Source organism: Diadema antillarum, unplaced genomic scaffold (assembly GCF_040938485.1).
Source record: "Diadema antillarum isolate AM-2024a unplaced genomic scaffold, OU_Dant_1.0 seq00000323_RagTag, whole genome shotgun sequence".
NCBI lineage: Eukaryota > Metazoa > Echinodermata > Echinoidea > Diadematoida > Diadematidae > Diadema > Diadema antillarum.
The window spans coordinates 188,002-206,729 of record NW_027271342.1 but is presented as its reverse complement, the minus strand read 5'-3'; the positions used below and the strand labels follow the sequence as shown (position 1 = coordinate 206,729).

Sequence of the window (18,728 nt, the reverse complement as noted above, 5' to 3'; positions counted from 1 at the left end):
AAATTACGTTTTTGAAATTAACGCAAATATGTTCTGTTAATGCATTGTTTATAATTTCCCCTGTTTATCTAATAGAAATGAAAATAAAGTTGAATTGAATTGAATTGAATTGAATCATTCCTCTCTTTATTGTTTTTGGGTGGGGGTTTTTTTCTTATACTTTTCCATCTTGCTCTTATTTCTCAGCTTGCTTGTTTTCTTTCCCCCATTCTTCTTACTTTCCCTTTTCTCCCATTTCTTTTTCTTCCTCCCCCTTTCATAATTTTGATTTCTTAAATCTTCCCATTTTTTTATTTTTTATTTTTTTGACAATATATGAAACTCCAACTAGGTAAAACATCAATTACCACTTTCACTAAATATAATACATCGACGCACACGAGGGATGAGATAAAGGAAAGTAGCAGATACTTTTTATTGTTTTAATTCCCCCTTCTCTCTCTGTCTCTGTCTCTCTCTCTCTCTCTCTCTCTCTTGTCATGTCTTTTTCCCCTGCTTCTACCATCTTATCCCATCTTTCCATTCCCTACTAAACCAATCCACTCCTTAACACTATGTCAAAACAGCAAACGTATTCAATGAACCAATGTGAGTACTAAGGTAAGGAGGGGTTTTATACTTTCAGTGTCATTAAAATCTCATTGCCGATCTTTTTTTGCCAGGTATTCTACGAAGGCAGTTTACACCATGGTAACCGACACGGCCTCGAATTCCATGACAATTCATGCAGAATTATTTTTTTGTTTTTCAGTGGCAAAAGATTGTCCTGTGCCATGGCGTCCCATTAGACACACAGTATGCCCGTGGCACGTACGCCATACGTTTAATTTGCCACGCTTTACATGCTTTAGTGCGAGTGAGAAGTGAAGAGCGCGAGAGAGGCACTAATTCATGGTACGAGCATTGACAGAAATACAATGATGATCGTCCTAGTGTAACCGTAAGTCCCGGCAGCCTGTTTAATTCTCTGTGGAAAAGCAGACACTGTTCTACATTATGACACCTTTCTCTCTTTCTTTCTTTCTTTCTTTCTTTCTTTCTTTCTTTCTTTCTTTCTTTCTTTCTTTCTTTCTTTTTGGCGAAGCACAATCAGCATTTCATCATAATGCATTTTACATGTGCTCATAGATCTTCAGTTCAGTTCAATGTAATTTTTTTTCCATCATCAACAAAAATAGTAGGCCTTTATAAAAGTATACATGTATCAGTTCATGAAATTTAGCAAAATGAAAAAAAAGTACAGATCCTGCAATATGATACAATACATAATATGTATAGGGGCCTAAAGATAACTATAATACATTGCATCTGGAAAAACAATGCACACTTTTCAGTAGAAAAATGTGTTTATATATATATATATATATATATGTATATATAAATGGGCATCAATCAAGATGGGCATCTTCATTGATGCCTATTTATAAAACAGTAATCAAATAGAATCATTATGACTGATGAAAAATGATGTTGTTCGTATGTTGTTGCTCTAGTTACTACAAATGATAGACATAGATAGGAAGTGATAGCATGCAGAAGTAATGATATTCACGCAGACGCTGCACACACTTCAATCTAAGTTCCCTTTAACATGATTAATTTGAAAGCGGTCATTAATGGTAGGGTGACATGGTGAACACGGGTGATACTAATCCCCATAGAGCAGGGAAAAGGGAGGCAGTCAATTAATATACATGAGTTGGTAGCTGTGGCACCATTACCACTGAATACGTAAACAAGAAGTAGTTGTATATAAGACTTTTTCCCGTTACCTTTGCCTTCAGAATTCTCTTATTCGTATCATCCTTGTTTCTATATAGTGCAACCGTCACTAACATTTTATCAACATCTGTATTTTTCCTTGTTGATTGAAACTAATGACAACGGGTGTGTATACGAATACAAGAGAAAGAAGAAGACTATGCGGTGATATGAGTGGTGATGATGACAGATATGAATGAGAAACGAATACTGCAAACAAAGAAAAAAAAATAAACTTTTGAATGACATCGGCTCCTTAAAAATCTTCAATAGCAACTTTGCAACATGTACAATTATTATTGCGGCTCGTGTTTCGTGTAACCCTGATTATGAATTTCAGTTCTCATCATTAAAACACTCCTTAAGAGTGTATAGATAGTGGCTCACTTCTCTTTAGTCGATTTATCGGGTGTGGTATCCAGCTGCATATTGATCTGTCGCCCGATGTCGCCACGAAGAAGGGGCAAGAGTTGAGATCGGGTCATCTCTCGAGACATGTCGTAGTCGGACGGCGCTCGGAACACGCTAATGGCAATGCATCCGAGACCAATCCATATCGTCATGACCACGAGTCTCTTCAGCGAACACAATCGTGTATTACCCTGGGGGAGAGGGAGAGAGAAAAGGGGTGGAAGGAGGGGGCGAGGAAGGGAGAGAGAGAGAGAGAGAGAGAGAAAGAGACAATGTTTAAAGTAAGTAAATAACTTTCTGAAATGATATCGATCCCTTTCATTGCTTGCTGTAGATTGTATACTGTATGGGAAATACAGCTCTGCGTTTTCTTGGCCTCGAAGAAAATGAAGGTATGTAATTCACTGAGTAGATCACGGCAATATGCTTTTTCGTGGAGAGCATTATCATACTTCTGATAAATAGTCGAAATGAAATGAAATTATATAAAGGCATAGATATACAAAATGTAAAAAATGGAAATTTTCATTGTTAGATCCACGAGGGATATGCATTTTAAAAAGCCCTGATGGCTACGACAGCAGTGCAACAAACAACGTCACAAATGATATTACTTTATATTTTAAAAAAATCATCAAAAGTGAGCAAATAGTAAAACTCTTTGGTTGCATTGGAGGCGCAATGCAAACTACATCAAACAGAGTGCAAGGCATCTCACTGTTAACCAGACATGCCAGACATACAATTTTTACATCAGACATTGTGTCTTTGTTTGTCTTTGATGATGCCGATGACGACTGTTGCGACAAGGATTGTCGCCCCCGGCTCGGGGCGACAATCCTTGACGGAGTTGGCGTCAAGGATTGTCGCCCCGTCAAAGATTGTCGTCTGGCGACAATCTGTGACGCTTGTGCAGTTCCCAATTTTTGACCTCGATGGCGACAATCTATGATGGCAAAAAAAAAAAATTGTTGCGACAAAAATTGTCGCCCCGTCAAAGATTGTCGCCCCCGGCTCGGGGTGGTTGCTCCGGTGTTATGCTTTGGTGGGATGGGTATGACTGGTAAGTTATGCGTATGTGTGTGTGTGTGTGTGTGTGTGTGTGTGTGTGTGTGTGTGTGTGTGTGTGAGCGTGTGTGTTTGTGTGTGTGTGTGTTTGGAGTATGATAATACAATATGTAGAAACTGTGCATGTGTGGTGGTTGTATAGTGGTAGTGGTTTGTTTGTCTGTGTGTATACGTGTGCCTGTATGCGTACGTGTGTCTGTTTGTGTTTGTGTTTTGATGTTTGTGCGAACAAACTTTTTTTGAGCAGCAGGCACTACTATGGCAATAAAAATGCCTTCAACGTGTATGAGCACGTATTTATAGAGTTCACAGCAGCGTAGATTTCAAAATAGTATGGGTGTGTCAATTTCAGCGGTGAGGCGGGCTAGGAGAGAGAGAGACCGAGAGAAAAGGCATATGAGGGAGGTACCCTCCCTAAATGTTATAACCCTGTCTTTGTTCATTTATTCACTGTAGTCATATTCTTCCATCAGTCTTAACTATGGGTGCTGTTCGTTATTCCGAAGGTTCGTTATTCCGAAGGTTCGTTGATCCGAAACACGCAAATTTCCTATACCTAGAGGTTCGTTAATCCGAAAATGAAAAAGGGTTCGTTAATCCGAACATTTGTGGCGTTATTCCGAAGGTTCGTTAATCCGAAGGTTCGCTGATCCGAAAATAGAATAGGGTCCGTTATTCCGAAGGTTCGGTAATCTGAATATATCATAAGGTTCGATATTCCGAAGGTTCGTTAATCCGAAAATGAAATAAGGCACGTTAATCCGAAAATGAAATAAGGCTCGTTAATCCGAAAATGAAATGAGGCTCGTTAATCCGAAATTGAAATAAGGCTCGTTAATCCGAAAATGAAATGAGGTTCGTAATTCCGAAAATGAAATATTCTCAATGTGATAATAAAATAAGTTGTCGTAATCAGGAAAAAAAAAAATGCTTGGATATCATGCAATGAAAATTCGATATTGTCTCGGGGAGGATGATGCACGTGTATAATTTCAGCTAAAGCACGTCGTGTTGCGTGAAGAAGTGGCATAAACAAGAATCTTGTTTTTAATTCAGTCTGAACAATTATTTACCTGAGCAACGATCCAGGGGCATAGGGGGCTGTGTGATTTGTCTATATCCTACCTTCAGACACCTTCACATTTTTAATGATAATAACAGTAACGACGATAAGACCAATACAGAGAATGATTAATGCGTATTGACAAGACTAAAAAGTATCATTAATTGTAGTAATGGCTATAATTATCGATGGTAGCAATGATGATAACGCAGGGCAACTTTGATTATTACTAGATTCACAGTGAAAAGTGTTGTTGCCGCGGTATCAGCATTTCATATCAATCCAATAATGAAATGACCTGCGGCAGGGGGTCTAGGGCAATTACCCCGGACCCTTCCCCTTCCCCTAACCCTAATCCTAATTCTGACCCTAACCCTATAACCCTGAACCCAACCCTAACCCTAACCTTTACTCTAACCTTATCACTAACAAGTAACTAGCCGGGGGTTATTGTCGGGAGGGGGAGGGGGGATTGCCCTGATATACACTGCGGCAGAGCCAAGAGGACTTACTGGCAGGGGAAGGGGAGGGGAAATGGAAAGAAACGTGATCTTGTAAGGATGGTACAGTTTCGGCTGAGATGGGGCTCCAAGTTTCCAACGATTTCTCGATGATGATGATGATGATGACGATGATGATGATGATGATGATGATGTGTGTGTGTGTGTGTGTGTGTGTGTGTGTGTGTGTGTGTGTGTGATGAGAAACCTCTTATGAAATATGGAAAAGCATATAATTGTAGGAGAATTCAAAGTTTATTTCATAAAACATTGGTTTTGAAATGGCTGAGATATCTAAAAATCAGGCAATCCTGATAAAAGGTGACTGGGACCCACCTTTTATTGAGATCGCTTTGTTTTACTTTGTTTTGCGATATCTCAGCCATTTCAAAACCGATTTTTATCAGATAAACTTTGAACTCCTCTTAGAATTGTATGCTCTTTATCTTTTCATAAAGCAGTTTCTAAGTATCTTGCAAAATGTTAAATGCTGAATCCTCACCTCAACCAATATTATACCATACCTTTAACCATGGGCGCTGCAGCATTCTTTTCAAAGGGATGTATATGACGCTGCACATTGTATTTGTCCATAATTATTATAACTGAGAAAGGTTGATTCTCAGGTTGATATTCTTTATATTTGAAGATGGAAGTTCGAAGTATAGGTCATTCCGTCCAATAAGATGCACAATCATTTTAACCGTCATGCAAGCGCATTACAGCTTAGGGTTCGGGGCTAGGACGACGTCCCAGTCTGCTCCCAGGCCTATGAAAATAATTTCCTTTCATACAGAAATCATTGTTCTTATATTAATTATTGTATATACATCTTTGAACGTTCAGTGGATGTTCAAGCGAGTATGGAAAAATATTTGGAGCTTCGTGAATGCTAAACAGGCATCATAGTAATCGCTAGACCACTAAGGTTTAGTTTCAGTGAGCCATAGTTGGAGCATTGTGTATTTAGTGATATAAGCTATGGTTGATGCCGGTGCTCTTGTTCTATCAATATTTCTGCAAAGTCGTTGCTATAGTAATCACCATGCCCTAGGGGAAATGTGACTTTGTATAACCAAGATGCTAATGGCAAACAAAGCTTTAAACTGAAAGAGATATTTTCAGACACTTATTTCAAGTTTTTACATTATTTCATTATAAATACATGGCAGATTCCGGAACTTTTAAGTGTTACCATGGCAACAGAGAGTGTTTATCATCCCCATTTCGATTGCATTTGAACAGGTGGCTGTAAGTCCATAAATTTTTAGTCAGTTTTGGCACCTTTGCTACTGTAAAATGAGTAAAGATATATTTTTTTTCAAAAACAATGTGTTACCATGGCAACATGAGAAGAAATAAGAGAATAACTTTTATTGCAATAGAACAAGTAATTCCAGTACTAGTTATGAAGTGAGCCACTTTTCTTGAAAATTGGTATCATATCATTGGAAACACGCGATTTTTTTAATGTTGCCATGGCAACGGGAGAAGACGCCAGATTTCAGAAAGGCTCATTAGCAAAATCTGTTTGAATATTATAAGCCGAATGTGGTGCTTTTACACAGATTGAACAACTTGTCCATTGTGTTAGCATGAGAGAGAAAGGGGGGGGGGGAGAAGACCGCGTTCTTGTTAGCACGAACTATGAGGGACAAAAATGGAAAAATAAAAGTAATTTCTTCATTTTTTAGAGTAAAAGCAGAAATAAAACTTACATAGCACATCATGATGTTTTCAACACATCCCTTTGTTTCACCTTAAAACTGAAAAAAAAAAGAAAGGGAGGAAGAATTTCCTTCATAGCGGTTTACATACTATAATGACCGCCGATGGGCTCCACGGCGTACTACGTCCGTTCACGAGTAAAAACTGGCGAGTAAGCCCTTTAAGTGCCATTATCCCCAGAGATGGGGTAAGTTTGATATTACTTTTGTAAAACTTGCTTCGAGTTTCCCTGAAATTTTACAGTGGTTTTGTCGTTTTTTCGTTTACATAATAAAGTTCATACAACGTGTATCTCAAACTGTTATTTTTACTGTTTTTGAGTCAATGAGGATATCATTTTGTAAGTTTGAAAAATTTGTGCTCCATTCCATGCCCCACCTTCCCCATACTGTAGTCGGGATCTTCGACGTGCAGCGGTTCATTATGAGCTCACATCGTCCACCTTCATAATGGTTATTTTTAGCATTCAGAATCATGATTATGATTGGTCGTATGATAGCGACCAATACAATCGGCAACATCTATACGTACATTTTTTTTTTTATTGTACCAATATCAAATGACGCGGTGTGTCTTGTTTTCGTAAGGTATTTGTTTAATACCCTTTATTCTTAAGACCACGCATGTGTGTGTGTGATTTTTTTTTTCTGCTTGAGACATGTTAGAATGGCAGTATATATGGTAATCATTTCAAATAACGAATGTATTTTCCTGACAATGATGAAGAAGTGAAGAAGGAGTGGGAGGGGACGAGCTCATCCTCCGGAGGAGTAAATACCTCTTCTTTCGTCATTATAGTATACATGTAGAAATAGAATAACAAAATTACGACGGCATTCTACGTCGCTGATAAAAAGTTTGTATGGAATAGCGTGTGTTTGTGATTGCCTGTTTGCACGTGTGTGTGTGCGCGCGCGCGTATGTGTTTATGTGTCAAAAGAGAGTTTGAGTATGCTGGCATCCCCTTTTCAAAGTGAACATGCCTCTCCTGAATTGTTATGATGATGATGAATTTTAGACTACCGATACACGATGGCTATAAGTCGACGATAATGGGAGTGAAAGATAAGATGGGCATTTTAACAGTAATTTCAAAGGTTCTATGTACTTGACCTCAGTACACACAGTCACACATATGCGCACAGATGTCAACGAACACATAAAACAGTATTCTAATTAAAACACAATATTTTGTCACGACAAGAATTTTACTCCTTTGTCCGGAATTTAAGAGCCATATTTTATTTTCGGATCAACGAACCTTCGGAATAACGAGCCTATTCTTATTTTCGTATCAACGAACCTTCGAAATAACGAGCCTTGTTTCATTTTCGGATTAACGAACCTTCGGAATAACGATCCTATTATTATTTTCGGATCAACGAACCTTCGGAATAACGAACCTTATTTCATTTTCGGACTAACGAACCTTCGGACTTACGAACCCTATTTCGTTTTCGGATTAATGTACCTTATTTCGTTTTCGGATCAACGAACCTTCGGAATAGCAGACCTTATTTCATTTTCGGATCAACGAAGCTTCGGAACAACGAACCTTGTATCATTTTCGGATTAATGAACCTTCGGAATAACGAATCTTATTTCATTTCGGATTAACGAACCTTCGGAATAACGAATCTTCGGAACAACGAACCTTCGGAATTACGAACCTTCGGACCAAAGAACCTTCGGAATAACGAACCTTCGGAATAACGAGCTGCAACCCTTAACTATAACTATCTTTGTCATATGCACACCGCCAATACATACGTGTTGTAAACAAACACCAACAAACACTCAAATCCTCATAATGCAAATAATCCACCTCAACACTTTATTTCTGTTTTTTCCTTGATATTAATTGATTTCATTCAAATAATTCATAAATCGACCCATTCTGGATGTAACATGAACAAAAACGTTACAAATGGCAATTCGAATCACAAACAAATCCATTTGTCAATTTATACTACAAATAATCTCACTTCAACATAGATAACTCGATTATAGATCACTCCTACTATCAATTTCTTCACGAGAAAGTTGTGACATATAGGGCCCTACCAAACCTATATCCCTTGAATATATTGGTTTGGATCATGAAACACCTTCTTACTTACAAGGGCATATACATTAAAAAAAACACAAATACATTATACAAATCTAAAATAAAATCAGTCATAAAAAACCCGACCAACCCCCCCCCCCCCCAACCGAAACAAATCTACATTTATCCTAAATATTAAATCTTCCCGAAATCTGTCATACCATTTATAATATTCTTCTTCAAATCAAATCCCCAACCCACCAACCCCCGATTAACCAAAACCTAAAGCATCCCACACCCACATTCACCAACCCACATACATACACACACCTACACACATACACACACACGGGTGCTGTTCGTTATTCCAAAGGTTCATTTATCCGAAACACACAATTCTCTATACCTAGAGGTTCGTTAATCCGAAAATGAAAAAGGGTTCGTTAATCCGAACATTTGTGGCGTTATTCCGAAGGTTCGTTGATCCGAAAATGAAATTAATTCGGAATAACGAACCTTCGGACTGAAGAGCCTTCAGAATATCGAACCTTCGGAATAACGAAATGTAACCCCCCCCCCCCCCCACACACACACACACACACACATACACAAACCCGAACCGATACCACCTTCCTTCCTGATGAAACGACTTCCCAATATAAGACATAATTGACCGTATACATAAAATCAGCATCCGCCCGCACGCAAGCACCACTCCGAATTCATATACAAATCCGTCAAACAAACTCATCAAAGTCAAAGCTGATGATAAAATCAATATAACGTTTATGCCAGCAACAGCTTACTTGGTATCCCTCCCCACGCGCAGCCAAAACACATACGCTGACATAATAAACACATTCTTCCATCATACACACACACACACATACACACACACACGCACAAACGGACACTAAATTATCATGTGCGCGCGCACATACATACTTCCTTGAAACCTCACCATGACTTTGTACATGGCATGTTTGCATGGATGTAGCCATGTAAGTTATGTGTTGGTATTTCAATGACTATGTCAAGAACGATATTACCCAGCAAACTGTGCTTCGAGGGCGGACGACAATTCTTGCCGCCAGCCCTCGTCACAAATTGTCGCCAGACGACAATCTTTGACGGGGCGACAATCCTTGACGCCAACTCCGTCAAAGATTGTCGGGGCCACAATCCTTGTCGGGGCGACAATCCTTGTCGCAATAGACGACCCTTGCTTACCTCTCCATTTAATGACTATCGTAGAATTGTGGACAGCTTTGATTAAAGAAAACCTAACTAGGATATTTCTGCAGGTTTGTTATTCCTACCCGTAGCACACACTTCCTTACTTAATTTCGATAAATGCAAATGTATAAATTCGAGCAAAACATGCTTGAAGAAAAGACGACATATGTCGCAGTATAATAGAACCTCGCAAAGACAGGCGAGTCATTTGACATTCTATCCTTTGACAATACATGGACTTGTTCAAGGTAATTGGATAGGTTGATTATTTCGAACGTTGTTTGTGTGTACTTACGTGTTGCTTAAAATAGCTATCCTGCAATTGCAGTATAAACATGAGAAATATCGCATACTATTTCTTTGCTTTGCACACAAGACGGATGGTAGCTTATCTTCCCCTATACTACGGAAATGAATTTATCTTACTAGGAGCCGAAGAGAAATGTTGATAATAGCAATAACACAGCAACTATGACAATTCACAGTGATATTACAAAGGATGCTTTCTATGGTAGTGAGAATTCCGGTCAATTTCTGTACATGTTCTTTGCTCTCTTGTATCTTGGTGTATCATAGTATGAGGACGATTCCATGATAATAGGACCCGGCTCCATGGAATACTAAAGTATAGCTAATTTCGTGTAGTGTTTGTGTAGATAGTAAATCCATTCGCAAGGTGACATTTAGTGGTAGAATGGCCATTTTCTTGTCTAGTCTTTTTTTTACCGTGTTTCAGTTTTTTTTTTCAGTTTTCCTAATGCTCAGAGCAGTTTCAAGCCATCTCGTTCCCCGTTACCCGCATACGCTCATTATACGCATACAAACGAGAAAGAGTTTTAAATTTAGTAGTCAGTTATAATAAGCTAGTGATCTGACTATGAGAGCAAAACATCAAGACTGGCGTGTACACTTGAAGAATGAATCACCAAGGCAGCCAACTACGTAAGCTTTTCTACAACAATGTCCATCAAGAGTCACTATTTCTGAAAAATTCCGTTGTTAGTGGTTATTGTGAGAAATAAAAGGACAGAGTATACTCTTCAAGATTTGTTTAGCAGTGAAGACAACGATAATGCATGATACTCCTCCTACGTACTCCGTCATTCATTCGTAACGTTTGGCAAATATGTGATTCCCCGTCTACCATGGCATTTCTTGTGCATTTCTTGTGTATAATATATATATCATACATATTAGTCGTGATGGAGGAAGAAGAAGAGCTGCTAGCAGACGTTGCAGTAGTTCACTTCTTGCCTTTTGTGCTGCCAAGCTTTCGAAGCAACGCTTCTATGTAGATTCCTCATATTTGAGATGTTTAATTGTCTTAATTGCTGTATTCGACAAGTCACCCATGCAATTTTTTTGTTATGTTTATGGTTTATTTGTTGAAACGTGGAATAACAAACAAACAAACCCTCTTTCGAAGTACATTGTACATGACACGATCCTTCCTTCCACAGACAGCCACATGGGACAACCGTAGCAACACTCACGTCTGTCAAGCAGGAAACTTCGCTCTCTATGTGCTTATTTCTGCTTCTCATTACTCAATTCTCCTAATATTGCTATGTTCTTATATGCCAACCATTATATCTAACTGTCCTCTATCGTTTTATGTTTTGTGCTCTCCAAATATGTTTCAAGATTGTTATCGTTTAAAGGGTGTGTACAGTTCTGGTCGAGGTGAGGATTTAGCTTTTAACGTTTTGCGAGATATTCAGAAACCACTCTATGAGATGTCAAAGAGCATGCAATTCCAATTGGTATTAAAAGTTTATTTGATGAAAATCGGTTTTGAAGTGGCTGAGATATCCAAAAACTAGGTGAAACAAAGAGATCTTAATAAAGTTGTGGCCTGTAGTCTTTTATTGTTATCACTTTTTTGGATATCTCAGCCATTTGAAAACCAATTTTCATCAAATAAATGTTGAATCATTCTTAAAATTACATGCTCTTTCATATTTCACAAGAGGTTTCTCATTATCTCACTTAGGAATATAAAAAACATGAATCCCCGCCTCAACCAGTACTGTACAGCCCCTTTAAATCACGTCCAATCAATTATGTTCATTCTACAGTATTCCATAGCTTATTATTCATCTCATGTTCAATGATTTCCATCCTAATTTCATTATCATTCCATGTATGTGTACAACACATTGAACTGTGCAGCCATATAGTTCTGAAAACTGTCCATATCACGTAGTTACTGTGCAACACTATTACCATCAGCAATTAGTTTTGAGTATGTACCGTATGTACTATAACCTGTACATAATATACCGGGGTTTAACTTTTTGCACCATTTGGATAAGTGAATAACGATAGATAATGACCACCATAATGCCCATTATTCTGTGCTGTCTAAACCATTATCCGTTTGAACTGCTTTCCACTTCCCAAAATTATAATTATGAACAAATAAACCCTCACCCGTAGGTCGCCACCAGGAACGCATCATAGCACGCAATACACTCTCTTTCCCAGTACATACATATCCCTCCTCGTCCCGGCACAGCCAGCCACACCACAAAAACAATACAGACGTCAGCCGAGCTGGTGATCAATTACATACATTTTACCACAAGTATATGTGTATTTATTTCCGCTTGTCATTACATCTTACATTGTACTATATGTTGCGTCCGGTATTCGTATGATGCCAACCATACATGTCTACTTAATCGCCCCGTCCTCCATCCTTTTTTATTTTAATTCAGCCACCATCATTTAATTGGTGGCGCGATCGGGCCAAGAAATATTTTTGACAGTGAGCATTGTTGTTATGTGTTTTTCTCGTTCTGAAAAGGGATAATAACTCACGGCTAAGTAACTGTTTTATTTGCTGATGATACCAACATATTTTATTCTCATAAAGATCTTAAGATTTTAAATGATACTTTGAATATTGAAATTAGTAAAGTATCAAATTGGTTTAAGTCTAATAAACTTTCTTTGAATATAAAAAAGACTCATTTCATTATTCTAAACTTCATTCTCATAATGTAGATACGCTGATACATATTAACATTGATGATATCCCATTAGAAAAGAAAACAAATTCAAAATTTCTGGGAGTATATATAGATGAAAGTTTGACTTGGAATGAGCATTTGCATCATGTTACAACGTGTATTTCTAAAAATATAGGGATTATTTCCAAGCTGAAGTTCTTTCTTCTTCGTTCAACTTTATTTCTATTATATAATTTCTTTAATTCTCCCATATGTAAGTTATTGCAATGTTGTATGGGGAACTTGCGGCTCTACCAAAATAAATTCTATTTTCAAATTACAAAACAAAGTTATACGTATTTGTACAGGATCGCATTTTCTGGCTCATACTGATTCTTTATTTCATGAACTTAAAACATTGAAGGTTTTCGATTTGAATATTATTCAAGTAGCAGTAATTATGTTTAGATATATTCGTGATCAACTTCCATCATCGTTTAATAACATGTTAAGGTTTAATACTTCTGTCCATTCGTACCCTACTCGTATATGTAGAAATTTCCATCTTTTGAATCCCAAATTATTAGTGACACATAAATCTATAAGACATTCGGGTCCGGACATTTGGAATAATCTCCCGGACAATATAAAGTCATGCTCAAGTATTTATTCTTTGAAAGCTTCACTAAAACGATATTTCATACAATCATATTCTCCAAACCAATCAAGATAACAAATATTTATGGTAAATGATTGTCATTTTTTTTTTTTGTCAATCTCTATTTTCTTCCTTCAACTGCATCTTGCACTCACACCTGCAACTGCACTGCACCCACCTGATCACTTTCCTCCAAGAGAGTTGTGTCGTTGGATAGTCCTTTTATGAGGCCTCCATCCATTTCAAGCTTAATCGCTTACGATGGTGGTCTCCTGCATTCAATGATCTCTGTTGTTTACTGAAAAATACTGTATATTTTATATCATGTTTCTGTGTATCTACATTGCTCAATGCAATCACCTATGTGTATCTATTTGGGTACTGTTATCGATTTATTTCACTACACGTGCTATTCTTTGTCTTTGTACTTTTTGAAATTTGTATTCAAATTGTATCTGATTGAATGCAGAAATAAAACAAACAAACAAACAAACAAACAATCTGTATGCATTTCGGCAAGAGTGTCGCTGGCTTTAACGATCAAATTCGCAAATATTACTTTCTTTTTTCTGTCAAATTTATGGCCAAATATTAATCATTTCAAATTGAATTAGGTAAACTTTCGTGTTGGATATGATCATTTCATGAATATGTGGTGTCATTGAAAATTCATCTTTATGCTTTAATTCAATATCTAAACTGTAAAACTTAGTGAGCATAGAGTACATGTTATTTGATTCTCCTATTACACAATTACCATAATTAATCATTGCTTTAAGATCTATCAAATTATTTCATTTTGTATCTTTTTCTTTCTTACTTAAAAGGTACATTACGTTGTTTTTGATGCCCTTTATCAAGCCTGCCAATTTTCACTCCATTAACATGATCTATAATTGTTTTCATATTTCGTTGAATAGTTCTAATTTCATGTCTTCTAATTTTTTGCCGGCTACAAAATTTCAATGTCAGGCAAAAATAAAAAAATAAAAAAATAAAAATGACATTGATTTTCTTGGTAACGATAAATCACGGTGAGACACTAACATTTTTGTCTTGTGACCTATTCGGGCCGCTAGAATCTTTAGATTTAAAATTTTGATAGCAAAAAAAAAATGTAGTGGCCCGAAATAAAAGCAAAAGTATAATCTATTTAGAATCTTATTTGCCGATCGAGCCACCAAAAGATAAATATGATCAAAACTCAAATTATACTAGATATGTATAGCGTATGTCAGTTTGATAAGAATTATCTCACTCAAAGCAATTACACTTTATACTTCGTTTTCTCATATTTTCTCCTTCGTGTTTCTTGTTCTTGTGCTAATAATTATCTCTGTTGTTTGTCTTTTCTGATACATGCATTTTCATCATTCTTTAAATTCGTCTAAATTCGGCTAAATGAGTTATTCTTCTCTATCCAGGTCTATCAATTTCTCTTTGGAATGACACATTATCGAATTCTAACCGGTGCCTGTCATGCAATATATTTATAAATTCTTCTGCTTTTAGAGTAATCGTACATAATGGGCATCGTGTTTTGGCCAAGCAAATAAAGTCTCGGGAATGAGGAAGCTTTGCCGTGTTCTGCTGAGGTACTTTTTTTTTATCTAACGTTTTACTAGACTGCAAATTTGTGTAACAGTATGACAAATGTTGGTGATGGAAAGCAAAGGTCCAATTCAAGGTGCATCTGTTTTCTTAAAATCAGCCAACATTAATAATGTCACCAGTCTGCGACTTACATCTCCAAGATGCTTGGCAATGTGTCAAATATCGGTGGTACTCCTCCTTGTCTTCCACTATTTAGTTCTAAGATTGTAAAGCCTACGACATGGAAATAATCATAAGAGTTAACCTTATTCCTCTCCCACACTCTTCCTCCTCTCTCTTTCTCCCCCCCCCCCCCCTCTCTCTCTCTCTCTAGTCATTTTTTCTTCATCCAATATCAACAATATCTACTGGTTTTAAGGTACTGTTTACCTTTGGGAGCAGTGATATTAACAAATGTTCGAGTTATCGCATTTGATGCATATGTGCACTGGTTGTTTTTATCCCTAACTCACATTTCAGAACTATTTTGAAGCACTAAATCTGGGTTTTTGTTTTATCTCCAAATGGTAAACAATGCCTATAATCATTTCTTCAACAGAGTTTGAAAATGTTAAAAGAAAACAAAACAATAGCAGTAAAATGTCGCATCTAAAATTGCCTTCCTGCTCATTTTAGTTTGAAAAGGTTTTTGTTATTCTATGTAAGTGCAAAGTGCAAGTTCACACTATGTATGCTCACTTCTCTTTTCTTCTTCAGCATAATTATAGAGAAGCATGTATATCCAGATCAATGCTTATACACAATTCCCCTTCAGATTCCTTTGTTTCAGTGGATTATTTTTTCTCCTAACTGACACCTCATTATCACTCCTGGTGACTGCTGGTTTTAATAACCAATGTCATCCTCTTTGGGTGGCAGTACAGTACTAGGAGAATAAGACAGCTAGGGAGTAAGGGTGAATCTCTATCCCCCCCCCCCCAAAAAAAAAAAAACACACACACACACACACACACACACACACTTAAAAAATAATTTACATGACATAGTGAGTAATATCAAAGCAATGATGGAATGGAAACAGAGCTACAATTACTAATAGGTAATGACGTCAAAGATAACTGTCACTGTAATGCTCGGTCGCTTGCTACCTCGCACATCAAAGTAGGCCTAGACGCATATCTGATTGCTTCAATTATTCCGTGTAGTACATTTTAACCCTAACCAGGCCGAGCTTTTTGGCCTGTTCTGTGGCCGTGGGAGGGTTGATTCAACCCCCCCCCCCCCCAGATCTCGGCTGTCGATCGCGCAATCAGCCTGAAAATTGGCACATACATTACTTGTCGCGTAATCTACCACACTATAAAAGAAGAAAAATATCTTTTTGTATATTTTTTATATTAATTAATGTGCGTGAAATCATAAATTTTGCTCTAATTCAGAAAAAAAAAAGCTGATGGCATCCTAATTCTTGGTGACATTATTCCTTGTAGCATTCCATACAATGTACCTGAAAAAATCTGGTATCAAAATAAATGTCTTATGAATTCTATTGTTTTATTAATTTCTTATTTATTTCTTTGTTTTTCCACCTTTTGTTTTTTCGTCTTTTTGCAAGAAATCTCTTACAGAACCTATTTTCAGCATAATTATGCTAAAATTAATTGATTTCAGCCATTAAAAGTGAAATAATCATATCTTTTTGAGTAAGGTGGGAAAACTCTTATTTGCTTATATTTTGTACACAAAATCACGTTTTTGAGTCATTTTCGGTCTGACAAGCATGTATAAAAGGTCGTGCAGCGTCGTAACGGTATGTCCGATTTTCGCGAAAATGGTGTCATAAGATGTGCGAGACTTGAAAGCAAAAAAGTCAGCGAGCGGCGCGGTCAAAAAAAAAATATCGCGCGGCAGAATGGTCGCTGAAAATGTCGAGGGGGGGGGGTCGATTCAACCCCCCCCCCCCCCCCCAGGGCTCTATTAGGGTTAATGTATGCGTAGATACCAATCAATAACTCGAGACGATGGATCCACATTTAGTACTATTACACGTTGACTGTAAATATCATTCAATTTATATAACGGAAGATCGGAGATACTGTAAACCTATAACAGTGAGATTAAGCATTTTGACTTCAGCCCTTTGGAACACATCGTCACTATTATTCCACGTTGATTTTGCATAAGGACCTGAGACTGTGTCTTGCTCTGGGTTTTGTGGGATAGATAGTGAAATCAGAACCTTTACTTTTCCTTGGGGAGGGGTCTGTTACATATCATCCTACCTTTCCCACTTTGGCTGAAATGACCGCTTTTTAAACCTTTTTTTCTGGGGGGGGGGGAGCACGAAGATGATACTTGTCTGCTCCGACGAAACATGATCTAAACCCACACTGGAAATTAATACTTAAAGTAAAGACCTACGAGCCCAATACTGCAGCCGATGGACAAGTTGCCCTTCATCAACGTAAATGAGTACCAAGATGAAGTGTTTTAGTAGAAGCATGATTTTTTTTAAAAAAAAATCATGGGCATACATACTCTGGTTGGACTCGGATTGGTTCGAGTCGAACTCGAGTATGTATGTCCATGATTTTTTTTCTTTTTTTAATCACAGCTACTCTTACGTACTGAATCATCGGTGTTTATTTACGTAGACGCAGGGCAATGTGTCGATCAGTACCAATGCAAGCGTCAAGACAAAGTAACTCATAGATTTTAGGCCCTAAGTCAATACTGTACGTTTGACATAATTTGATTCAAGTGTATGTTATTGAGTATTTCGACACGTCGCGTCGTTGTTCTATGGCGATGATAAAGCAAACTTTCTCGCAGACTTGAGAATGATTGAAGCTGCTCATTTTCTTATAGTAGCTTTGCCGTAGAATAGTGAATCTTTTGTATAAAATCAGAGCCAAACGTTGGCGTTTGAGAGATGTGATGAAGATAACGGTAATGATTTTCAGGATTACGTGCTAAGTACGGGGACGAGTATCTTTTTAAAGGACAAGTTCACCTTCATAAACATAAGGATTGAGAAAATGCAACCATATTAGTAGAACACATCAGTGAAAGTTTGATGAAAATTGGACAATCGATGCAAAAGTTATGAATTTTTTTAATTTTTGTATTAGAACAGCTGGATGAGGAGACTACTACAGCTTGTGAGTCATATGCGTACAACAGTATAAAGAAAATGTAAAAGAAAATTCAACATATTTTCACTTTTTTCGCATAATAAAAGAGCACTTGACTTGCCTCTTTCTAAAGGCAGGGGGAATAATATTACCCATAACATTTGTCGGTAACGAGTCAGGGGAATGTGTACTTTTTTCAAAAGATGGAATTTTGTGAAATTCTCCTTATATTTTCCTTATATTGTTGTACGCATGTGACATCTAAGTTATTCATACACTGCAGTAGTCTTCTCATCCAGCGGGTACTGCACAAAAACTTCAAAAATTCATAACTTTTGAACGGATTGTCTGATTTTCCTCAAACTTTCAATGATGTGTTCTACTAATATTGCTACATTCTCTCAATCCTTATGTTTATGAAGGTGAACTTGTCCTTTAATGACATTATTTCTGGCATATTTGCCATAATCTTATTTCTGAAATTAAGGAGAAGATGAGCAACAATATTGTAGACGCTAAATTAGCTTTATGCATTTGGTAATAACCGTTAAAAAGGGTAAAATAAGTAATAAAAGGCAAACGGTACCGATGTGAGACATGCTTGCTAACAATGA

The 18,728-nt window shown here is 37.2% G+C and overlaps 1 protein-coding gene across 1 annotated transcript in view; it reads right to left on the bottom strand.

Moving 5' to 3' along the window:
• Nucleotides 1-18,728, bottom strand: part of LOC139730620 (alpha-N-acetylneuraminide alpha-2,8-sialyltransferase-like) — a 65,885-nt gene that overhangs the window by 41,599 nt on the left and 5,558 nt on the right. Inside the window, exon 2 of the mRNA XM_071641477.1 lies at nt 2,149-2,363. Within this exon, the coding sequence (XP_071497578.1) occupies nt 2,149-2,363 (215 nt within the window). The remainder of the gene's footprint in view (nt 1-2,148; nt 2,364-18,728) is intronic.